The sequence below is a fragment of the Astyanax mexicanus genome, chromosome 17 (assembly GCF_023375975.1).
Source record: "Astyanax mexicanus isolate ESR-SI-001 chromosome 17, AstMex3_surface, whole genome shotgun sequence".
Classification (NCBI taxonomy): domain Eukaryota; kingdom Metazoa; phylum Chordata; class Actinopteri; order Characiformes; family Acestrorhamphidae; genus Astyanax; species Astyanax mexicanus.
Genome location: NC_064424.1, coordinates 33794371 through 33806504, shown reverse-complemented (window position 1 = coordinate 33806504; position 12134 = coordinate 33794371). Strand labels below are relative to the sequence as shown.

General features: G+C 46.7%; 1 protein-coding gene across 4 annotated transcripts in view; it reads left to right on the top strand.

Moving 5' to 3' along the window:
• The window catches only part of camk2a (calcium/calmodulin-dependent protein kinase II alpha), a 110824-nt gene that overhangs the window by 56124 nt on the left and 42566 nt on the right, over window positions 1-12134 (top strand). For all 4 annotated transcript variants that reach the window (XM_022676350.2, XM_022676352.2, XM_022676349.2 and 1 more), the window contains exon 4: window positions 9149-9203. In XM_022676350.2, coding sequence (XP_022532071.1) covers window positions 9149-9203 — 55 coding nt within the window. The remainder of the gene's footprint in view (window positions 1-9148; window positions 9204-12134) is intronic.

The following is a 12134-nucleotide window of genomic DNA, read 5'->3' as shown; positions in this document are numbered from 1 at the left end:
TTTACATGTGGAGGTGGGTATTAGCACCATGACCCGATCCCCTGGCTGGAAGGTCCGCAGACGGGCTGGTCGGTTGTACACCCGGGCTTGGGCTTGTTGGGCCTGCTCCATATTTTCCTTGACTATGGGCATAATTTTTTTTATATGGTTTTGTAAGTCTTGAACATGATCGATCACTGACCTGAATGGAGACGGCTGCGATTCCCATGCATCTTTGACCAGGTCCAGAAGTCCGCGGGGATTACGGCCGTAGAGCAGTTCAAACGGGGAGAACCCCGTGGACGCTTGGGGAATCTCCCTGATGGCAAAGAGGGCGTGGGGCAGGAGCAGGTCCCAATTCCGCGGGTCTGTTGTTACCAGCCGCTTGAGGGTTTTCTTGAGCGTCTGGTTAAACCTTTCCACCAGCCCATCTGTTTGCGGGTGCCACACGGAGGTAGTCAGCCTTTTTACCTGCAAGAGCCGGCAGAGGTCGTTCATTAGTTTGGAAACGAAAGGAGTACCTTGGTCTGTGAGGATTTCCTTGGGGATCCCGACTCGGCTCATCAGGAGCACCAGTTCCTTGGCGATGGCCTTCGAGGTGGCTTTCCTCAGGGGGACCGCGTCCGGATAGCGAGTGGCATAATCGACCATCACCAGGATGTACTCATGTCCCCGGCCAGACTTCGGCAGCGGCCCCACGATGTCCATCCCGAGTCGCTGGTACGGCGTCTCTATAATGGGGAGGGGAACTAACGGGGCCGGAGGAGGCTTATACGGGGAGGTAAGTTGGCAGGTGGAACAGCTTCGGCAATAGCGACTTACGTCGGCCCGAATGGAGGGCCAATAGAAACGTCGGAGGATTCTGGCGAGCGTGTTGTCGGTGGCCAGATGTCCCCCCAGAGGATGTTGGTGTGCGAGGTGAAGGATGGTGCGGGTTCTCCCTCTTGGCACCAGCATCTGCTCCACTCTCTCTCCATTTAGGTCAGCCACCCTATAAGCGAGGTCATCTTTAATAATGAAGTATGGGGGCACTGGGTTAGGCTCCCCTTTGGGCTCCCCATTCACCTCACGCGCCGCTTTCCATACCTCCCGTAGCCGCTCGTCCTCCCTTTGCTCTCGGCTGAGACAGCCCTCGCGCCTTGCCTGTTGGTGGAACATAAACAGAGGATTACAGGGGGGACTGTGCTCACCTTCTGAGGCTGGCTCACTGCTGCCTGAGTGGGCGCTGGCGGCCAGAGCGCGGGGAGCAACGGGCCGGCGCTTCCTCCTCCTACGAGGGGTCATTCTCCTCTCCGGTTTGCCCCGCAGTTCCTCGTCAAAGTTTGGGTAGTCTCGACCCACCAGTAGGGGTACCGGCAGATCTGGCACGAGACCGATGGACAACTCCCAATTTCGGGAGCGTTGTCCCAAGTGTACCCGGGCCGTCGGCACCTGCCTTTGATCTCCATGGACGCAGGAGAGTTGGATGGATTCGGGACCGGGATGGAGCCAGGGGAAAGCCGTGGGTCGGGCCAGAGTGACGGTGCTCCCGGTATCCAGGATAGCTTCCACCTTGCGGCCGTCCAGGCACAGGAGGCGGGTGGGGGCTGTGCCCCGTTCCATGCCATGCAGCCGACATCCAGCCAGCCAGGCTTTTGGACCCTGAGGCCGACTTGGCGAGGGTTCGGGTTCGGTGGGCATCGGTTCATCCTGGGGACTCCGCGCCGGCTCCCGGGGGCGGGGCCCGAAGAAGCGTGGCCGAGGTAGGTTATGGACATGGGGTTTCAGCTCGGGCCGAGTGGGGCCGAAGAGGTCTGGGCGGCCACTGTTAGTGGACTCTTTTTTCTCCGGTCGGGATAGGGTCAGCACCGACTCTGCCATTTCCGTGGCCTCGACCATCTCCTTGGCTGAGGTGGGGTTCCGGAGCCCGACCGCCTTCCGGAGTTCCAATGGCAGGGAGCGTAGATAGTGGTCCATAATTACTCTTTCGGTGACCGCTTCTGGCCCCAGCTGCTCCGGCTGTAGCCAACGCTTGGCGGTCCTCAGCAGCTGTGTCATTTGGGGTCGAGGGGGTTGGCTGGTTTTAAACCCCCACCGATGAAACTCCGCTGCAGCGGCGGAAGGACCAAGCCCCACCCGGGCGAGGATTTCTTCCTTCAACTTCTCGTAGTCACTGCCATCCTCCGGGGGCAGCGCATAGTAGGCCAGCTGAGCCTCCCCAGTCAGAAACGGGGTGAGGATTTCGGCCCACTGCTCCTTCTCCCACACTTCTCGCTCGGCGATGCACTCGAAGGTGTAGAGATAGGCTTCGATGTCATCGGCCGGTCCCAACTTGGTGAGGAGCTGATGGGCATGTTTTCTGGGATCGGGAAGGGCTGCTGCCGTGCTGGCTCGTCGCGCTGCCAGGAGTTCTCCGGTGACCTCTCGAAGTCCCCGGGCGAGGTCCTGGGTTACCCCTTGTTGGGTGAGGTTGGCCTCCAAAAGCTGCCGTATCACCTGGTCCATCTCTGGGTTAAAAGACAGGGAAATTAGTCTCTCTTTTTTTTTTTTTTTTTTTTTTTCCGAGGAAAATTGATGACAAAATTTTTTTTTTTTTTTTTTTTTTTTTTTTTTGTTGGTCAGTTAGTGGTCAGTTTGGTCCCGTACCCGCATTCTCCACCAGTGTGAGCCGCCGGGGCGGGGGTGGGGGACCAAACACACCGAGACCAGGATAACTTAAACAACCCCGAAGGGGAATTTATTTAGAGTCTTTCACAGACAAAAGGAAAAAGTTCAGTCTTTAGCTCTGCAGCCCACTCCTTGTGGGATCAGCCGGGGCAGGGCCGGAGGCTGAGTCCAGAGCCAGTCCGCAGGAGGGTATGAGCTCCTCTTCGGGCTGGCAGAAGGGTCCTGGAGTCCCGGACACGGCGGCTCACACTGCGGGTCAGGATTCTGTAGGGAGGACAGAGTGGAGGAGCAAGAAAGAGACGGACAGAGAGACAGCGTTAGTGTCGTCTTGGAGGCTCTCCTCCTAGAATGCCGTTTCAGCAGCCTTTTTGTGCCTGCTGAGTGGAGTTGAGAGGCTGCCAGCCGTGCAGCACTCAGTGTCTTCCAGCCGTGCTCGGAGGGCGGGGCTGTCCCGCCTGCTGGTGTTTTTCCACCACTGTCCCACCAGTGGTGCTGAACGGTGGCCAGGCATGGGAAGGCGGTGCAGCTGGGAGCTGTCCGGTGCTGAACGGCGCTCTGTTTCCAGCGTCCTCTCTCCTCGAGGTCGGCGCCGCCGGCCACAATATATATATATATATATATATATATATATATATATATATATATAGTAGTAATAGGTATTTTTATGGATAAGGTTACACTTTTGGTTATGGCTAGGTGTAGTTATTGATTTGATCATAGCTGTGGGTCTGGTTCTGGTTGCTGCAGCAGATGAGTTTCTGCCTTGGCTCTGGATCTTAGACATGTTTTGTCTCCAGCAACTCTGAATCTGTAATTATAGAACAGAAGCATTAAGTTTAAAACAAGGCTCAGGCTCTCAACGGCATTATAAAACACTCCTTACACACACACACACACTTACTCAGAGCAGTTATATCATACTGGTGTGTTTCAATGTTTAGCAGTAATCCACTCCAGACTGGTACAATGATGTCATCCTGTTCTACACTGTGAGATCAGGTCTGACTCTTTACCCAATAACTGTTGTTTATCTTTGGTTTTGATGTTGATGCTGGAACTAAAAGTGAATATTGATAAGATTTTAAATAATTTATACAGTATACAGTTTGTATACAAAATAAGACATCTGATGATATTAAACCACACTAACAAACTCTAAATACTCCAGCATCCATCTGAAATCCATTTAAACTGTAAAAGTTGAAATATACAATTTTCTAGCAAGTTGTGCTCAATTCTATTTACTGTATTCTTCCTGAAAGGATTGCAATGTGTCGTATGATTTTATGAGAAAAAAAATGGCATACTAGAATTATTCCTTTTTAACAACATTTAGAGGAAATTTTAACAAATTAATCTTAAAAACAAATTAAGTTATAAAAAGTAGCACCAATTTGTATAACTGATGTTATGTGCATATATAACTGTCAAATATGCAAGAAAAAAATATAACCTGTTAGTTTTCTTGTGGTTGAGCTTCTGATAGCGAGGTTCTGGCAGAGAGTTTTTGGATGTAAGGTCTGGCGGTGAAGTTTTATGTGGCAATTTTCTGGTGGGGAGTTTCTGGTTGTTAGATCCTGGCCCTGGTGTGTAGATTCTGGTGAGGATACCCTGGTGAGGAGGTTCTGGTTAGGATGTCCTGGTGAGGATGCCCTGGCACGTAGATTCTGATGAGGATGTCCTGGTGAGGAGGTTCTGTTTAGGATGTCCTGGTGAGGATGCCCTTGCAAGTAGATTCTGGTGAGGATGTCCTGGCAGTTAGATTCTGGTGAGGATGTCCTGGTGAGTAGATTCTGGTGAGGATGTCCTGGTGGGTAGATTCTCGTGAGGATGTCCTGGCAGTTAGATTCTGGTGAGGATGTCCTGGTGAGTAGATTCTGGTTAGGATGTCCTGGCAGGTAGATTCTGGTAAGGATGTCCTGGTGAGTAGATTCTGGTTAGGATGTCCTGGCAGGTAGATTCTGGTAAGGATGTCCTGGTGAGTAGATTCTGGTGAGGATGTCCTGGTGAGTAGATTCTGGTGAGGATGTCCTGGTGAGTAGATTCTGGCGAGGATGTCCTGGCAGATAGATTCTGGTGAGGATGTCCTGGTGGGTATATTCTGGTGAGGATGTCCTGGCAGTTAGATTCTGTTTAGGATGTCCTGGTGGGTAGTTTCTGGTGAGGATGCCCTGGTGGGTAGATTCTGGTGAGGATGCCCTGGTGGGTAGATTCTGGTGAGGATGCCCTGGTGGGTAGATTCTGGTAAGGATGCCCTGGTGGGTAGATTCTGGTGAGGATGCCCTAGTGAGTAGATTCTGTTGAGATGTCCTGGTGAGTAGATTCTGGTGAGGATGTCCTGGCAGTTAGATTCTGTTGAGGATGTCCTGGTGGGTAGATTCTGGTGAGGAGATTATGTTGAGGATGTGCTGGTGAGTAGATTCTGGTGAGGATGTCCTGGTGAGTAGATTCTGGTGAGGATGTCCTGGTGGGTAGATTCTGGTGAGGATGTCCTGGTGGGTGGATTCTGGTGAGGATGTCCTGGTAAGGAGGTTCTGAGAAATCAATCCAGTGAGTTCTGAATCAGCATTCACACTCTGCCTCACAGCTTCAGGCTCCAGTCTGGCGAGTGAGCGGCGCTGAATACATTAATTATCCTGTGGTGGGCTCTGTGAATGGCAGTGTTCCTCATGGTTGAATGGGGTGGAGGTGTTGGAGTTAAGCAGCCAAAGATCCTCCCACACCTGCTGAAGGAACCAGTGGGAGTAACAGCTCAGATTCTTTTCCTTAGGTCAGCTGATCAATTCACACACTTCCCACTCCTACACACACAACCCGAAAACCACAGACCCACTGATCCGATAAACAACCATGACTCGAGAACCACAGACACACTGATCCATTAAACAACCATGACCCGAGAACCACAGACCCACTGATCCATTAAACAACCATGACCCGAGAACCACAGACCCACTGATCCATTAAACAACCATGACCCAAGAACCACAGACCCACTGATCCATTAAACAACCCAAACCTGAGAACCACAGACCACTGATCCAATAAACAACCCAAACCTGATAACCACAGCCTCACTGATCCAATAAACAACCCTAACCTGAGAACCACAGCCTCACTGATCCAATAAACAACCCTAACCTGAGAACCACAGCCTCACTGATCCAATAAACAACCCTAACCCGAGAACCACAGACCCATTGATTCAATAAACTATCATAACCCGAGGACCACAGACCCACTGATCCAATAAACAACCCGAACCCGAGAACCACAGACCTCCTGATCCAATAAACAGCCCTAACCCAAGAACCACAGACCCACTGATCCAATAAACAACCTTGAACCAAGAACCACAGACCCACTGATCCAATAAACAACCCTAACCCGAGAACCAAAGACCCACTGATCCAATAAACAACCCAAACCTGATAACCACAGACCCACTGATCCAATAAACAACCCTAACTCTAGAACCACAGACCCACTGATCCAATAAACAACCTTAACCCGAGAACCACAGACCCACTGATCCAATAAACAACCCTAACCCGAGAACCAAAGACCCACTGATCCAATAAACAACCCAAACCTGATAACCACAGACCTACTGATCTAATAAACAACCCTGAACCTGCAGACACCAAATAATTAATAGCTGATATAAAAGTATTAATAGAGGGTAATTAATAATTAATAGTGTATACTATTTGTTTTGTTATGAAAACTGAATAATTCTTGCTTTTTCATAGTAGGATACTTATATTGATAATAAGTAACTGAAGTTGTGATTATTTTATAAACAGCAGTTTAGCCACACCCAATCTTTCTACGCCATGTTTAGTGGAGAAGCTATAGTTGTTTTTTGTTCTTAATTCTAAATTGTATTTTTCATATATCTAGAACATTCAGACAGTGTAGGTTCTATGAGGTTCTAATGTAAATGTGAAGAATGTGGAGGTATGAGGGGGTGTTCTTCAGGGTATGTAGAGGAAGTGGATACAGGAAGTGAGGTGTGATGAAGGCAGTGTGTGTTATGAGGGTTATGCAATGGTTGCTATGCAGTGATGATGCTGCCAGGTGAAGTTGTTCTGTTCAGCTTCAGCACCCACACACTGCCGCACACAGTGTGTTTAAACATTCAGTCCCACTCCCCTCCTCATCCTCACTCTGATGTAGAATTAATTTCCTTTTTTTATTTGATCATCTTAAAGCCATATATTCTACACAATTTATTTTTGCATATTATTTATCGTCATTAGATACAGAGCCTCAAGTGATCCACTGCAAATTATTCAGGATCGAATATGGATATTTATATACCGGACACTGTTTCCATAAATCCATATCAGATCATGAATAATTTGCACTAGATACTGAATGGTCAACTACTGTTACAGAATTAAAGCTGCTGCACTTCAATAATTGTGAATTAAAGTGGATTTTTGTGTGGGAGTCAAACATGATTTGAGGCTCTGTATCTGGTGACAATTATATATTTATATAAAGACAATTAGTAGCTTCAACTAAAATTAGATTTAAATAAAACACACTGAATAATAGATGACTATTAGGAATTAATTATTACTATAGATTATTCAGTAATTATTATAAATTATTTTCTGTGTCTGTTATGATCTTCTATAAATTTCAATAAAGATGGTGAGGATGGTGATATTCATGATAAAGAAGATGGCTATGATATTGACAATGGTGATGAAGATGATGGTGATTGTCATGATAGTTATGATGATAATGGTGTTTAAGATGGTGATGATGGTGATGATGAGTCTTTGAAGTCTTTAGCCGCAGATGTCTCAGCAAGTGGTACTGTGTGTGTGTGCTGATGTCTGTGTTAGTCTGAGCTGAAGGATTTACTGCTATCATTCTGCTCAGTAGAAGGGAAAATCCTGCTGGTGCTGAGGGAGGGATGAGGAGTGGAAAGGACTGGAGGAGATCATGAAGATGATAATGCTGAGCTGGGATAATGCTGATGAGCTGAGACAATAATATGCCGGGAATGTGAGCTGAGATAATGATGAGGCAAGATAACGTTAACCTGAAATAATATTAAGATAGGACAATGATGAGCTATGAATTTGAGCTGGGATAATGATGAGCTATGAATTTGAACTGGGATAATGATGAGCTAGGAATTTGAACTTGGATAATGATGAGCTAGGAATTTGAGCTGGGATAATGATGAGCTAGGAATTTGAGCTGGGATAATGATGAGGCGAGATGACATTAACCTGAAATAATATTGAGCTAGGACAATGATGAGCTATGAATTTAAGCTGGGATAATGATGAGCTAGGAATTTGAGCTGGGATAATGATGAGCAAGGAATTTGAGCTGGGACTGTGGTGAGTCAAGATAATGATGAGCTGGAATAAAGATGAACCAAGATAATGGTAAGTTGGGAATGTGACTTGGGATAATGATGAGCCGAGATATTGAAGAGCTAGGAGAATAATGAGCTGGAATAAAGATGAGCCAAGATAATGATGAGTTTGTAATGTGACTTGGGATAATGATGAGCCGTGATATTGATGAGATGGGACAATGGTGTGCTGGCAGTGTGAGCTGGAATAATGATGAGCTGGAAATGTGACTTGGGATAATGATGAGCTGGGAATGTGACTTGGGATAATGATGAGCTGAGATATTAATAAGCTGGGATAATGATGATCTGGGAATGTGATGACCTGGGATAATGTTGAGCTGGGAATGTGACTTGGGATAATGATGAGCTGGGAATGTGACTTGGAATAATGATGAGCTGAGATATTGATAAGCTGGGATAAAGATGTGCTGGGAATGTCAGCTGGGGCAATAATGTTCTGGGAATGTGAGCTGGGACAATAATGTGCTGGGAATGTGACTTGGGATAATGATAAGGAGATATATTGATGAGCTGAGACAATTATGTGCTTGGAATGTAATGAGCTAGGATATCGATGAGCTGGAAATGTGACATTTGGATAATGATGAGCTGGGAATGTGACTTGGGATAATGATAAGCCGAGATATTGATGAGCTGGGATAATGATGAGCTGAGATATTGATGAGCAGGGACAATGATGTGCTGGGAATGTGAGCCGGGATAATGATGAGCTGGAAATGTGACGAGCTGGGAATGTGAGCTGGGACAATAATGTGCTGGGAATGTGACTTGGGATAATGATAAGGAGATATATTGATGAGCTGAGACAATGATGTACTTGGAATGTGATGAGCTAGGATATTGACGAGCTGGAAATGTGACATTTGGATAATGATGAGCTGGGAATGTGACTTGGAATTATGATAAGCCGAGATATTGATGAGTTGGGATAATGATGAGCTGGGATAAGGATGCCAGACTGAGATAATGAAGAGCTGGGATCATGATAATGTCCCAATGATAATGTGTTGGAATAATGATGATGAACTGGGTTAATGAAGAGTTGGGACAATGATGAGCTGGGACAATGAGGGGAATGTGAGCTGCTGTTTGATGGACTCTCTATATCTGTTCCAGTGCGCCTGCACGACAGCATCTCGGAGGAGGGGCATCATTACCTCATCTTTGATTTGTGAGTACATTTCCTCTTTTATCTTTATAAAGAAAAATATACTAGATACATTTTATTTATCAGTTCTCTGTTCTGCATTTAGTTGCATTTAGTATACTCCGTTCCGCAATTTAGCATGCTAACAAGCTAATCTGTAAAATCAGAGTGGGAATGTGATACTGACCAAACCTGATGACAGTGACTGTCCCATCATTATTATAATGCTTTCTGATTCTGATTTAGCAACACAGCAAATGTCTCTAGTGCAAAACTCGACGGCTCTGCCTCACTACCATTTGGCCCTGCAGTGGAAAATAGGCTATTGGGCCATTGGCCAAATCTGGCAGCTGTTCTTTATATTGTATCCGAATTTGATTATGAATGGACCAATAGAATGACTCCAAAATAAAATCTTCTCCACTGAAAGATATGATATGAGGTTTTATGTAACAGAGAGAAGAGCAGCAGACTGAAGCATCTTCACAGCGGTTTTTATGAGCATCACTGAGAGATCCCACACCAGCAGGATCTGTAGTACAAATAAGCTTCTTATACACAAATGCTAACATCACAAATGAGAATAAATTAAGAGAAAATGCAAAATAAAAACAATAAGGCACATATTTAAATTCATGATTTTTTTTTATTTCTTTGCTCTGTAATCAGGGCTATAAACTCAAATTAAGCCTTCTCAGTCTGATAGTCAGACTGTTGATCAAAGTATAAGCTTCTGTGTTCTGATCCAAACCAGATCAGCAGTTCTGCAGTTCTGCTGCTGTGAGGTTCATTTGTTTGGTCTTTAAACATGATAACTCGGCGACGATTGGTCATCCTGATTTTACCACATCCATACAATGCAGAATGTTAAACAGATAAAGCTCAGTTGAAAAAATAAACACATGATGCAGTGTCACAGTGCTTCAGATTTAGAATACATTTACATTCTTATTTAGTTTGTAAGGGGTCGGCCAGTGCTGCCAGCGGCCAGCAGGGGGCGAGCACAAAAACCCCAGAATGCCAGAAGGTAATCAGTGCAAACGAGACACACCTGCTGGCACTGGTATATAAGACCAAGGAAAGCAGCACACTCTTGCCACACCTTTGTAGAGGGGTGACCGGTAACATAGGGTACTGAAGAAAATAATAGAAAATAAAAAGAAAATAAAAGGAAAAGAAAAGATCTCATAAAAAAAGAGAGGAAAATAAGAGATCTGAAGAGAAAGCAAAAACTTACAAATGAAATAAAGAAAGAAAGAAAGAAAGAAAGAAAGAAAGAAAAAGAAAGAAATAAAGAAATAAAGAAATAAAGAAATAAAGAAATAAGAAAGAAAGAAAGAAAGAAAGAAAGAAAGAAAAAGAAAGAAATAAAGAAATAAAGAAATAAAGAAATAAAGAAATAAGAAAGAAAGAAAGAAAGAAAGAAAGGAAAAGAAAAGAGCTCAAAAGAAATAGACTTCTTTTAGCAAGTCTGTCCTAAGTTTCCTTTTTAGTTTGTTTGCCTTTCCTTTGTTTGAGCAATGCCATGTGGCATCTCCTTTGTTTAGTTTTCCCGCCTTTTTCCCTCCTCAGTTAAGAGGGTGTTATTCCAACAGCTGCCTGTCCTTGCCAGTAGCGCAGGAGTAGAGTGTTGGCCCAGCACTGTCAAGGTTGGGAGTTCGAGCCCAGCATAAAGCAGTCCCTCTCACACCACTTCACATCCATAAATCCTTACATAATCCTTACACAAATATTACTTACCTCTTTGCACTTGGGTCCAGTCCTTAATAGTCCCGTGACAGAAAGGTGTGGCCAACATGGACCCAGCAGAGGCAGAACAGTTTAAGGTAGCCCTTCAGAATCAGGGTGCTACCATTGGGCAACATGAACAGCTGCTGCAGCAAATGGCCCAGCAACTGTCAGTGCTGGTTGAGGCCCTCCAAGTTAGAGCTCCTGCAATCCCCACTCCACCTACTGTGGCAGCTCCCACAGAAGCACCTTCCCCTGCCATGCCCAGCCCTGTTAGTGGGGATTCTCATGTGGCTAACCCAGAAAGGTATGCTGGGGATCCAGAAGGCTGCAGAGGGTTCTTGTTACAATGCTCTTTGGTTTTTGAGCAGCAGCCCTCTCGTTTCCCCACAGAGAGATCCAAGGTGGCCTACATGATCTCCCTGTTAACTGGGCGGGCACTGGCATGGGCCACAGCCCTGTGGGAGCAGGCCTCCCCAGACTGTGACACAGGCACAGGATTTGCAGCAGCAATGAGGCGAACGTTTTACAACCCTGTCGGAGGCAGAGAAGCCGCTTCCCGCCTGTTGGCCTTGTCCCAGGGCTCACGGTCAGTGGCAGATTATGCCATTGCATTTCGTACCTTGGCTGCTGAAAGTGGCTGGAACAATGAGGCACTCCGGGCTGTGTTTCAACAGGGGTTAAATGGCAGACTGAAGGACGAGCTCGCTACTAGAGAGTTGCCATCCACTTTAGAAGGTCTCTATGACGTATGCATCCGTCTAGACACTCGCATACGTCAGAGAGACCTAGACCGCAAGGGCGAGTCTCGTGCTTCGTCCTCCCATCCACCCTGGCGCTCAGATCCACCCTGGCGCTCAACCTCGGGTCAGTCACCGGTTAGCCTGGAACTGCCTGAGCCCATGCAGTTGGGTGGGGCCTCCCTTTCCAGCCAAGCTTCAGGATTACGCACTCTGGGGAACAGGTGTTCCCGCAGTGGTGCACGACCATTGGGAAATGGTCAGGCCCGTCCCGGCCAGGGGGACCGGTGAGGGGCCAGAGTTTCTTCCCCAGGACATCAGGGCTCCAATTAAAGGCTTCCTTGTCATGGGGGCCCTGCCAACATACCACCCTGTTAGCCTTTATTGATTCAGGGGCAGCAGGATGTTTTATAGACGCATCCTTGGCAGCCAGTCTCGGTCTGCCTCTGGAGCCCCTAGAACGCCCTCTACCTATCATGGCTATAGA